At 44.5% G+C, this 13,126-nt stretch overlaps 1 protein-coding gene across 1 annotated transcript in view; it reads left to right on the forward strand.

Annotated features, from left to right (window-relative positions):
* Positions 1 to 5,881: 5,881 nt before the first annotated feature.
* PPP1R13B (protein phosphatase 1 regulatory subunit 13B) overlaps positions 5,882 to 13,126 on the forward strand; it is a 198,284-nt gene continuing 191,039 nt past the window's right edge. The window contains exon 1 of the mRNA XM_077467577.1: positions 5,882 to 6,186. Coding sequence (XP_077323703.1) covers positions 6,178 to 6,186 — 9 coding nt within the window. The 5' untranslated portion in view covers positions 5,882 to 6,177. The remainder of the gene's footprint in view (positions 6,187 to 13,126) is intronic.

Consider the following 13,126-nt stretch of genomic DNA (forward strand, 5'->3'; position numbering starts at 1 on the left):
CAAATGTGGCTAGCAAACGCGCTTTGTCGCATGAGGCTAACCACCCAATAAAGGCGCAGGAGCTACTGTACTTTGGCACATTTCTCATGCCAGGACAGCCAATTCAAGTGAATGGTCCATCCTACGCCGTTATGCAACATGTACACAAAAATAAATAAATAAAACAAAACGTGGCTAAGTGTGATACACAGGTGTGAACAGTCAAGTTTAACCACTTCTATATCGTAGGATGTCTATGACTTGAAGTGGAGCTGTAGGCATCATTCAGATATTTTTTTTTTTCTGCTGCCGATTCCCTGCATTGTAAAAACAATCATAGTGGTTCAGCTGCTTAACTTTTTTTTTTTTTTTTTAACCAGGGGGCGGGAGGGGATGTCCCCGCCACCCTCCGATGCTTCTACCGGCTCGCCTATTGTTTACCATGGTCCCTGGCCATCTCTATGACCTTCAGAGACCGGGCACGACATTGTGATATCACTTCCTGCACCGGAAGATGTAAATACTGCCGTATCTTTAGCTGGGAAGCTGAAATTTTTTTTTTTATCTCAGGCTTTCGTAGGGACTTATGGACCCCAGATCTCTCAGTAAAGAGGACCAGTCATGCCATATCCTAAGGGATGTTTACATTCCTTGGAATAGGAAAAAAATAAAATAAAATAAAAAAACAATTTTTTTTTATATAAATCAGTCCTGTCCCTCTGTGCTCACACGCAGAAATGAACCCATAGGCAAACAACATTCAAACCACACATGTGAGGCATCGTCCTGAACGTTAGAGTGAGAGCAATACTTCTAGTGCAAAACCTCCTCTGTAACTCTAAACATATTTAAAGCGTAGCCTACCGAAGTTTGGCGCCATTTCATGGGCATGTGTGCAATTTTGAAGAAGTGTGACATCCAATTACTTGGCATAACATCATCTCTATCTCACAATATAAATATATACACACACACAAAAATAATAATCGAGGTAACTTTACCATCCCCCCCCTCCCAAATAAATAAAAAAAACATGTCATAAAAAATTGCAACGTGCGCCATTTTATTCCCTAGGATCTCTGCTAATATACATTTATTCATAATCCTAGATTGTAAGCTCTAACGAGCAGGGCCCTCTGATTCCCCTTGTCTTGAATTGTATTGTAATGTTGACCCCAATGTTGTAAAGCGCCGCGTAAACTGTCGGCGCTATATAAATCCTGAATAATAATAATAACAACAACAACAACCTGGGGGCAGGTACAAAGCTCCCTGAGTAGTTGCTCAGGCACAGATAGCAAATCCAGTGATGTAGTGACAAACAGGGCTGTGTTTATTTGTTTTATATACACACACAAGTCCATATATAGGTGCTGTACAGTGTTCCAGAAAATAAAGGACAAAAAAAAAAAAAAAATAGCAAAAACACAAATCCTAGCCGTGTCTCGGCTCTAACTATACAATATGCAGGCCCACGCTACCGGGCATGCCGATGACCCCGGGCAGATTTGGGGAGTGGACCCACAAGGTCCATGGCAATCCTCTCAAAAGGGCACTTCAATAATAGGCAAGGGCACTAAAGGACTTCGGAAGTGGGGTAGTGGGGGTTGACATCTGACACACATGACAGGATTGACAATAATTCTTAATATCTTTCTGTACCCAGGGCCAGTAAAACGTGCACAACACCCTTTCAGTAGTTTTTTCAACCCCTAAATGGCCTCCTAGCAAGTGCCCATGGGCAAGTTCCAACACCACCCGTCTGTATGGCTTAGGGACCACCAACTGTTCAACGACGTCATCATTCATTTTACATACATGATATAGTAAATCATAATTGCTGCTGAAATAAGGAAAACAGGGCCTGTCCCCTGGTTCGACAGGTACCTCATTAATCACTATTACATTTTCCCAGGCCCTGGCAAGGGTCTGGTCTTTTCTCTGCTCAGTACCAAAATTTTCTTTGTGCACATTAAGGTCAGCAAACTCCAACGTAGGCTCGGATTCAGCAGACGTCTGTCCAGCTCTACTGGTGGTGGAGACTTCCTCCAGTTCTCCTGCCATAAACGGACAGAGGAAAACCTGAGGAGCCCTGAGAGGAATCTCCTGTACCCACATTTTCAGTAGTGGCCAGGAGTTATGGCCATGCCACTGAGTCAGGTACTGCAACCGGGTCGGGATGATCCCACAGTTCCCAAAACTTAGGGAAGTCTCTACCAATGATGGCCTCCTGCACCAAGTTGGGGACAAGTCCAACCTGATGGGTCACCATACCTAAGCCAGTTTTAAACTGAACAGTGGTTATAGGATACTCCCGGGTATCCTCATGTACACAGATCACAGCAATTTTTTTAGCATGACAATTCACAGATTCAATCATTTCAGTTGTAACCAGAGTCACTAGACTTCCAGAGTCCAGCAAGGCTGTAATAGGCTTATCATTAACAGTCATTTGGCACATTGGTTTTCCCATATTTGGCGCTGCAGCACATGAAACAGCTGCAAACATAGACTTTTTTAATAGATAAATCACACTGCATTGGTTCATCTTTCAATGGACAATTTGCTGCAACATGTCCCAGTTCTTGGCAACGAAAACACCTGACGTTTCCCCAGTTTGGTTTGCTGACAGGCAGTGGCTTCCCTTGTTTGGGACGCCAAACTTCAGTCCTGGCACCAAAAATCCTCCCCCCTATTTCCTTGCCATATTTACCATCCACTACCCCTGGAGCAGTCTTACCGGTTGCCTAGGGAGACCGTGGCTTTGGGTGGAAAGTGCGTGCAGTTGTTGGGGTGGTGACCAGGTTTTCTGCAGCAAAGTACCTTTCAACGAGTTCCACCAGGTTGTCCGCCGATTTGGGGTCTCCTTAACTCACCCACTTCTGCAGGGGAATTGGTAGTGACCTCAGGAGCCGGTCCATGACCACACGCTCCACTATTTGTGGCCCAGACAGGGACTCCAGCTGTAGCCATTTCCGCACCAAGTGAATTAGGTCAAACATATGCGATCTTGGGGGCTTCTCACCTTGAAAGAACCAGCTGTGGACCCGCTGTGCTCAAACTGCCAAAGTGACACCAAGTCGTGCCAGGATTTCCCGTTTGACCTTTTCATAGTCTCACACTTCTGCTGATTCCAAATCATAGTAGGCCTTCTGCGATTCTCCAGAAAGCAAGGGAGCAACCTTCCTGCCCATTGGGTTTTAGGCCAACCTTCCCTCTCAGCAGTCCACTCAAACGCTAGCAGAAAGGCCTCTGGATCATCATCTGTAGTCATCTTAGAAAGAAAACGACCCACATGGATGGCTGAGGGCTTGTCTCCAACATCAACTTTAGCAGGTGACCACTGTGCTAGCGTCTCCTCCATAACCTCAGTCAAGCTTTTCCTATCTGCTTTGGCATCAGTGGCTAGCTATTCAAACAGCCTGTGCGATTGCTCCTGTACAATAGCAATAGCTTGCTGTAGTGCAGCATTAATTGCAGCGTTCGTTTGCTCCTGTACAGCACTAATCTGTTGGAACAGCACCTTGGTTTGCTCCTGTGCAATAGCGTATGCTTGCTGTTGTGCAGCATTGAGTGCAGCGTTTGTTTTCTGCTGTGCAGCGTTGGATATCATCAATTGTTCTAGGATTTCCTCCACGTTTAGTCACTCTAGGTACTGGCCTTTTAAGTAGTAACTTACTACAGCTGGTCGCAGCCTCCACCAAATGTAACCTGGGGGGCAGGTAGCAGGTACAAAGCTCCCTGGGATGAGCAGTTTCTCAGGCACAGATACCCAAACCAGTGATGTAGTGACAAACAGGGCTGTGTTTATTTGTGTTATATACAAGTCCATATACAGGTGCTGTACAGTGTTCCATAAAACAAATAAAGGACAAAAAAAAAATAGCAAAACACAAATCCTAGCCGTGTCTCGGCTCTAACTATACAATCTGCAGGCCCTCACTGCCAGGCTGAACAAGCCTACCGCTTGTCAGTCCCTACATAAACAGTTTACCAACCTTTCCCTCTTCACAGCCAAACTTTGTCTGTATGTCCCAGGCAGAGAGCAAAGGCTGTCTGCTCAGGTGAGCTTAAATTAGCCTGGGGAAGAGGAACAAGACCCGAACAGGATCATGGATCAGAGATTTCTGAATGTGTTAAGAGGAGCCTGGGAGACTTATAAACCCCGAACAGGACTTTTCCTGGCTCTCTCTGGGACGCTCTGCTACAATATATATATATATAAATATGTTTGGGGGTTTTGACCCAGTATGACGGAAATGACCCAGTATGGAAGCAGTTAAAGAAGAACTCCGGATGGAAAAAATATAGTTTCCATGCAGTGGAGCTGCCCCCACATTGCATGGGTTAACTGTTTGCAGTTAGTTTACCTGTTAACTGTTAGTGTAACTAGGGGAGCGGAGATATACAATTGCAAGACTGATCTCTGCTGCTCCTGCCCCCCCCCGCTACACACATGCTAGCGGTCTTGTGAAAGGTCTGTTAGTGATGTCATCACGCCCATAGATTGGCTCTGGATGCGAGGACAGCAGGAACAGTCCACCGCTGAACGTGGGGGAGTGCGGTTTTCTGGAGGTTCGAAGGACCAGCTAACTGCAGCCAGGACCATCTTTAAGGCAGGGCAAAAGGGGCAGCTTCCCTGGGCCCTGTCATTGTTGTGGGGCCTAAAGCAGCTGCCTCATACTTGCCAACTATCCCAGTTTAAATTCCCTTGTCCTTTGAAGTTTTAGCTATGTGCTGTGTCCCGATATCTCAGTGTGAAGTGCTGCTACTAATGCTGCCCAGCTCTGCCATATTGTTGTGTGCAGATGACTCACCTGCAGTCCCTGTGTTTACATGTAAATAACCAGAATTCATATGTAAATAGCAGTGGCATTCATAAGTAAATAGCAGCGGCCTCCAGCATTGATATGTAAATAAAGGCGGCATTCATATGTATATCATGCCCCCTGCAGTGAGGAGATGATGTGCTGTAACCTCTAGCAACCAATCAGTGAGCAGCAATACTGTACAGTAATCTCTAGCAACCAATTACCAAGCAGAAATCATTTGATGTAACCTCGAGCAACTAATCAGTGAGCCGTAATGTGTGCTGTAACCTCTAGCAAACAGTCAGTAAGCAGTAATGATATGCTGTAACCGCTGGCATCCAATCGCAATTGCTGCCTGATCTGATACAGTTAATTGATTTTGAGTCTAGCTGCTATTTATTGTATGTCTCAGAGCAGGTGGAAAGTGAAACTGCATGGGTGGTGGTGGTGGGGGGGCCCAAGAAAATTTTTGCCGGGGGTCCAATCCATATTAAAGATGGCCCCGACTACAGCTTTCCCTTGTGCCCCTAGACAAAATAACGGAAAATTGTATCGCAATACCGTCATTTTCCTTTCCTGATGCCAATCCATATGTATGCCGCCATGTTGGCATCAGGAAAATTGTATCAAATACCAACCGTAATTTTACTTTCCAGACACCAATCCATGGCAGCATACATATGAACTGGCGTCAGGAAAAAAAATTTTCATGGAGTTCTGCTTTATAGAAAACCATCCTCCAAAAAAAAAAAAGGGGGGGGTCACTGAGGATGTGATGATCTGTATCAGTGCACCATCACATGACAACAGTGACAGCACAGACACACAGCTCAGCCTGTTGTCACCCTGAGTCACCCATCACACACACATGTCCTCCCATGCAGCCTCCACCTGACCTGGGCGGGGCCACAGACACCTATTCCGCATTCCCAACATTGCTCGCCGCTGACGTCACGCCGGACCTGACAGCGGGCTGAACAGAGCTGTCAATCATCTTCCGGAGCTACCTGAGACCCCGCCCCCTCTTTTCCCGCACTGTCCCCGCCTTGCCCGGGTATTGGGCACGCCCCCCCCCCCTCGGCTCCTCCTCACTCCCCCTTTGCACAGTCGCATCCTTTTTCCCAACCTGTGGCCGCGGCCGTACCTTTCCTCATTACCATCCGCCGACAAGGAGAAGGAAGGAAAGAGGAGGAGGAGGAGGAAGCGGGAGGAGGAGGAGAGGAGGGAGAGGCCTGCTCTGCGGATCTGCAGCCATTTCTCGTTTGGGTTTTCTCCGATCCGTTCCTGTGGAGGGAGTGCAGGAGAGCCAGGGCGGGGGGGACATAGCCCAGACACCGGGCACCCCCCATCTGTCATCCCGTTCAGACACACGCCCCTCGCCGCAGAGATGATGCCGGTAAGATCTGCTGATGGGTGTCCTACAATGTGTGTGTGTGGTGTGCATTGTACACACATTGTATGATCATCCCCATACATGATATGATTGTGCCAATAATCATCTATCATCTATGTGTGCTGTGATTGCTTGTATAGAATGCTACATTGTATATGTTCTTCTGGGATCTCTGTCCATATATATATGTGTGTGTGTGTGTGTGTGTGTGTGTGTGTGTGTATATATATATATATATATATATATATATATCTCCTATTCTCTATAGAGATAGATAGAGATATATATATCTATCTCTAGAGATATATCTCCACCACTATGTATATACACTGATGGAGATGACTGTCAGTGCAGTGTATGTAATGGGGGGGGGGGGGGGGGGGGTGTACAGTGACAGGTCCCTGTATGCATTGCAGAGGTTTCTGCCCATCTCCCCCCCCCCCCCCCCAATATGAAGGACACTGCAGTGCCCAGCGGATGGCAGATCCCCGCCAGCCTTTGTATATGGTCATCCTCCTGCTTAGCTGGCGAACACAAGATGCCATTGAAGACCAGGATGGTGGTGTGTGTGTGTGTGTGTGTGTGTGTGTGTGTGTGTATCAGGGTGATGGCTCTGCACGGTGCTGGAGGCCTGCTGATTGCTAGGAGGAGGATTTGTTGGCATGGTGAAAGTCCTTATGTTGGCCATATATCAATAAATGATTGGGTTCCTTCCCAATCCAATATCTGTATCAAAATCAGTAATAGATCAATAACACAAATGATCAGTATGCTACACGTAAGGGGAAGTGGATATCAATCAATCAATCGATAACCCAAATGATCAGTATGTGGATATCAATCAATAGTTGGAAGATGTGATTTGTAAGTTACCAATTGCGTCTCCTAATCTGATCAATCAACCAATGCGATTGGGTTTTAGAGCAGTGGCTTCCAATCAATAATTCTCCATCCTGGCGATCTAAATCGATTTGGAAGAGAATTTACGGCTATTTGCCAATTCGGTCATTTTGATCGAGTCGGGTCTTAACCACTTGCCTACTGGGGACTTAAGCAACCCCCCCCCCCCCCCCCCCCCGCCTCCTGCCTAGACCAATTTTCAGCGCTCTCACATTTTGAATGACAATTACTCAGTCATGTAACACTGTACTCAAATGATTTTTTTTGTCCTTTTTTTTTATTTTTCATACAAATAGAGATTTTTTTTGGTGGTAGTTGATCACCTCTGCGGTTTTAATTTTTTTCCGCTATAAATGAAAAAAAACCCGAATTTTTCTTTGTTTCTGTGATAAAATTATAAATTTTTCTAAATACATTTTTCCCACAATTTATACTGCTAAATATCTTTTGGTTAAAAAAACAAAACAAATTAGTGGATATTATTTGGTCTGTGTGAAAGTTAGAGAGTCTACAAGTTGTGGTGCCAATCATAAAAAATTGATCACATCTGATGTACTGGTGGCCTATCTCATTTTCTGTGACTCGAACAAATACCCCCCAAATGACCACTTTTTTAAAAGTAGACATTCCAAGGTATTTAGTAAGAGGCATAGTGAGGTTTTTGATGTTGTCATTTTTTCCCACAATTCTTTGCAAAATGATTTTTTTTTTCTTCCACAAAATTGTCATTGTAATAGGTTATTTCTCTCACGTGGCATGTGTATACCACAAATGACACCCCAAAATACATTCTGCTACTCCTTCTGAGTATTACAATACCACATGTGTGGGACTTTTTCACAGCCTGGCCACTTAGAGAGGCCCAACATGCAGGGAGTACCGTCACTTGTTCTAGGAGCATAAATTACACATCTAACTTGTTGACTACATATTACACTTTTGAAGGCTCTGGAGCACCAGGACGATGACACGTGACACTGATGACTGATGGCACTAATACGTGGCACTGATGACACTAATACGTGGCACTGATGACACTAATACGTGGCACTGATGACACTAATACGTGGCACTGATGACACTAATACGTGGCACTGATGACACTAATACGTGGCACTGATGACACTAATACGTGGCACTGATTACAGATGACACTAATACTTGGCACTGGTTACAGATGACACTAATACTTGGCACTGGTTACAGATGACCCTAATACTTGGCACTGATGGCATGTGGTACTGGGGACCGGTGGCACTAATATGTACTGTGGGTCTGCAGCACAGGTCACTCTCCCTCCTCACACGCGGTCTCTGTGTGAGGAGGGAGAAATGACAATGAGAGATGATCTCATATGTTTACACCTGAGATCATCTCTCATTGGACACGCTGATCGAGTGCTAAATGGCCGCTGTGATTGGCCATTTAGCACGATCTGTTATTGGCTGTGTCCAAGGGACACAGTCAACTCAGATTTTCCCCCGATGTGTGCCCGCAGCCGCGCGCGGGGAAGGAGTAAACAGAAGGATGTCCACAGACTCCCTCCCGGCAATTGAGCGCCGCGCTGTAGCCCTCTTTCGCATATAGCCTTAATCTAGGCTTACCTGTAGGTCAAAGTGGTTTGTAAGGGTTTACAACCGCTTTCAAGCAGGTAAAGGGGTAGTTAAGTCTTTTCCTCATTCCTTTTTTATTTTTATTTTTTTAACTACATGTGCCCGCAGGTGGGTTATGCCATAATGTGCTAGTATGCACTAGAATGGGGCAATTTAAAAAAAATAAAAAAAAAATATAAATCTGCGGAAATTTTTTATTTTATTTTTTTAAACAACTCGATTCACGATTTGAATCCAAATTTTTTATTTTTTTTCATGGACACCACACCGGTCCTGAAATGCTGCGGGCAGGAGTTTTTAGCCGAAGCCACGGCCTCGCCTAAAAACTCCTGCCCGCAGCTCCTCAGGACCAGTCCGGTGTCCGCGCCGGTCTGGGGAGCTGCAGGCAGGAGTTTTTAGGCAAAGCCGCGGCTTTCGGCTTAGTCCGCGGCGTCCGGCCTTCACAGACTAGGTCTGAAGCCGCACCTAAAAACCCCTGCCCGCAGCTCCTCCGGACCGGCATGGTGGTGAAAAAAAAAAAAAAATCAAAAACGATTTTCTTAAATTTTTAATCAATTTGACCACTCAACTCGATTCAAGATTTAAATCAACCCCCCCAGCCCTAGTATGCACTGCATACTAGCACATTATGAAGGACTTGAATGTCCTAATGTTCCCTCCAGAGCTGCGCTGTCACTGATCCCGCGGGTCTCACTTTTTTTCTGGGGTCCGGATGCTGTAAATGTATGCTGAGCGGTACGTGTGCGGCTCCTGTGTATGTTACAGCTGACAGACCGGGGAGATACCAACAGGGTCTCTTCTGTCATAAAATCCCTGCTTCTCAGAAAGTTCTTTCTTAAAAATGTATTTGATCCCACTATAATAAAATTGAAGCATGTATGGCCACCATTAGCAATGTTGTGATTTAAATGGATTACCTGTTGAAGCTGAACTGGGCAGTGTGATGGACAAGAGCTGATTGGCCGTCTGTCGCTGAACGGGCCTGTCCTGAAAATCTGGCCTCCCTACCATGTCATGTTAATCCCTTTAGAAAAGATGACAGCTCTCCTCTAGTTGTGTACAGGGACTTCCCATCTTTCTACTGTTTGGTGAATAAGCTAATTTTTTTTTTTTTTGGTAGCCTGGGGCTCATTTTCGCCACGCGTGGTCCAACACGTTTTTAAACACATTGTAAATGCATATGCAAGAAAAATGAATGTATTTCAACAAGTCTAGTTTAAAGCTTCTGTGATGCTTTCATGTGCGTTTTAGAAAAAAGTACAGCGTGCTGCATTTTCTTTTCCGTGAACGCAATCCGAACGCATGCCAATGTGCATGCAGAACCGCACATTGAATGCGGGGGATGGGATTCTGATGTAAACAAGACCTGGACAAAAGAAATTAAACAGAATCCTCCATCCTCGCTAACAGCGCAAATGGCTAAATCTCAGTTTCTGGACTATTTTATTCCGAAAGCTGGTGGCACTGGCTGCCAGAATAGCTCAGGGGTGTCAAACAAGGGGCATCTCCCCCCCCCTAGATTTTGCATAACTAAAAGTCCCGTCATGCCTCTGCCTGTGGGAGTCGTGCCTGTAACTGTTGGCCTTGCAATGCTTCATGGGTCTTGTAGTTCTGCAACTGCTGCGGGTCCGCTAGTTTGACACATGTGGAATAGCTGAACACTGACTGCATCTGATTGGAAGCAGGTGCTGTTCGGGTGACAATTTTCTGATGGGCTCCTTCGTCAAAAATCAATCACACAATCAACCTTTGTAAAACACAATGGTCGTAGAGGGGCCATACAATGCTTGAAGTTCAGACAAGCGGAACACGATACAATCGGATTGTACAATCTCCTTTCCATCTACTAACAACTATGTAGCGCAAGTGCCTGGCTGATTGGACAGATTACATAGGCCCTCATGTTACACAGTTCTGCTCAATCTAAAGGTGATTGTATGGTCAGACTGTAAATAGTGATGAGCTCTGACATGTTTGGAGCCTTGTCTGAAGCCACATGAGCAAGCTGCCTGGATGCTTTCTCTATATTGAGCCAATCCTCTGTGGTCAGAGCATCTTCTGCCTGCAGCCCCATGTATACATGCGTCTGTTGGCCGCGGAATGCTGCAGCCGCTTATGATTGGCCCAGTACACTGACCGCTTCGTGGCAGGTTTGCTCATGTGGGTTTGAATTAGGATCCAAACATGCCAGATAGAGCTGCACGATTCTGGCTAAAATGAGAATTACAATTTTTTTTGCTTAGAAGCTAGATAGCGATTCTCGCTGCGTAACATTGTCTTTCACATTAAATAAAAAAAATTGGGCTAACTTTTTTTTTTTTTTGTTTTTATTAATTGAAGTGTATTTTTTCCCAAAAATTGCATTTCAAAGACCGCTGGGAAAATACAGCGGAACATATTGCAGCAATTAACATTTTATTCCCTAGGGTCTCTGCTAAAATAGATATGTTCCACGTCATTTTCTAGCAAATATTGATTTTAAGTTAAGAAACAAGTGTCACAAAAAAGATTTAGGCTTTAAGTGGTTAAACTTCCTGCATTTACATTGGCGGACTGCCTGGATTTTTCCTTTACACACAGTTTACTCTTTCTGATCTAAGAAGGAAGAGTTGGTGTTTCATGTTAAAAACTTGGCAGACTGCCCAGATGTTTTCTTTTGACACCTGATAAGTCTCTCCACTTGTAAAGCCCCTTTCACACGGACGATCTGTTCAGGTCCGCCTGTCAGTTTTTCGGGCGGACCTGAACGGATGCTCCATAGAGGTCTATGGAGCGTCGACATGTCCGCTGACACCTGACCCGTTCCGATCCGAAAAAGTGACGGAGGAAAAACCTATTTTTCCATCAGTCATCGGATCATGTGACGATGTACTCTGTCGTCATCCGATCTCCCATAGGAGAGAGCGGCACTGTGACAGGTCCGTCCCTGCACAGAGTGAGAGACTGACCCATCATCTTCCTGCTCAGCGGAGATCGTTCTGGCGATCCCCGCTGAGCAAGCGGATATCCACGGGGCTGATCAGCCCTGATCCACCCCATGTGAAAGAGGCCTTATATGAAAGAATCAGCAAACTCTGCAATAGAGATGTCAGGGGGGGTTGAATCGAGATCACGATTTAACAATTAATTTGTGCAGCTCTAATGCCAGAGCTCATCCCCATCTGTAACATGTATGGTGACACTTGTCTCCCATTCACACTGAGGGATATGCGACTTGGTGCCTAACAGCCATCTCCTCCTCCTAGTAACAAACTTTTTTATTGGCAAAAACAAAAACGCTTAAGTCTGAAAATGTGCAAAAAAAAGCCAGAAAAACATTAATGAAGATGCTGACACTTGAGTATGAATGCGGTCAAAGTCTGGTTTCACACAGGTTGTCCGATCAGGTCCCCCTGTCAGATTTGCAGGCGGACTCAATTATATCTGCTCTGCATAGTGGAGTGAACACGGATCTGTCATCTGCCTGCTCAGTGGGGATCGGTGGATAGATCTACTGCTGAGCAGGCGGATGTTCATTACAGAGACAGCTCGTGTGAAACCGGCCTTCAACTATAGCCAAGCCCTGGGTCACATTGATGCTACTTTGAAATTGCGCCACTTCAATTGAAGTAGCGCGATTTTAGGTGCTACTTGATAGACATCTGTGTGGCTTCATACACAGATGTCTATTAGAGCCGCATGATAGTCAATCGTTATCACAATTTTTTTTTTCCCATTGCGTTCGTGACAAAAGAGTTTCACGATTCTATGCAAAGAATTCTCTCTGCTTTTCTAAACCTACAGCTGTCAAAAGAAAGGAAGAAAAGAAACTGTAGAATCACAACATTCTTTAACAGTTGAACTTAAGTATAAACATTGTAACAATTTGTCAAAGGAATAGACTTGTTTACTATGTAAATGGAGGAAAGTTTAACCACTTAAACACTAAACAAACATTTTTCTGAAATTTTTGTTGGTTTCAAATTAAAATAATTATTTTTGTTTGCTAGAAAATTACTTTTCCAACCCCCAAACATTATATATATATATATATATATATAATATAATATAATATAATATAATTATTTTTTTAGAGAATAAAATGGTGATTGTTGCAATATATTATGTCACACTATTTTTGCGCAACGGTCTTTCAAATGCAATTTTTTTTGCAAAAAATGTACTTTAATGGATTAAAAATAAAAACTAACCATAAAAGTTAGCCCAATTTTTTGGGATAATGTGAAAGATTTTACGTTGCAAGAATCGTGATCTTTTTATTATAAGCAAAAAAAAAATTGAGCTTCTCATTTTGGCCAGAATCGTCTAAGCTCTAATGTTTATTGAAGTCGCACCGGAAATTGGCAAAAGTAGTGCAGGAGCTACTTTTGCAAATTGGTGTGTTGCACTAATTGGAACAGTGCCATTGCCTCCAATAGGCTGTGACTTGT

This window comes from Lithobates pipiens, unplaced genomic scaffold (assembly GCF_037356315.1).
Source record: "Lithobates pipiens isolate NorthernLeopardFrog02 unplaced genomic scaffold, aLitPip1_a1.2 Scaffold_57, whole genome shotgun sequence".
NCBI lineage: Eukaryota > Metazoa > Chordata > Amphibia > Anura > Ranidae > Lithobates > Lithobates pipiens.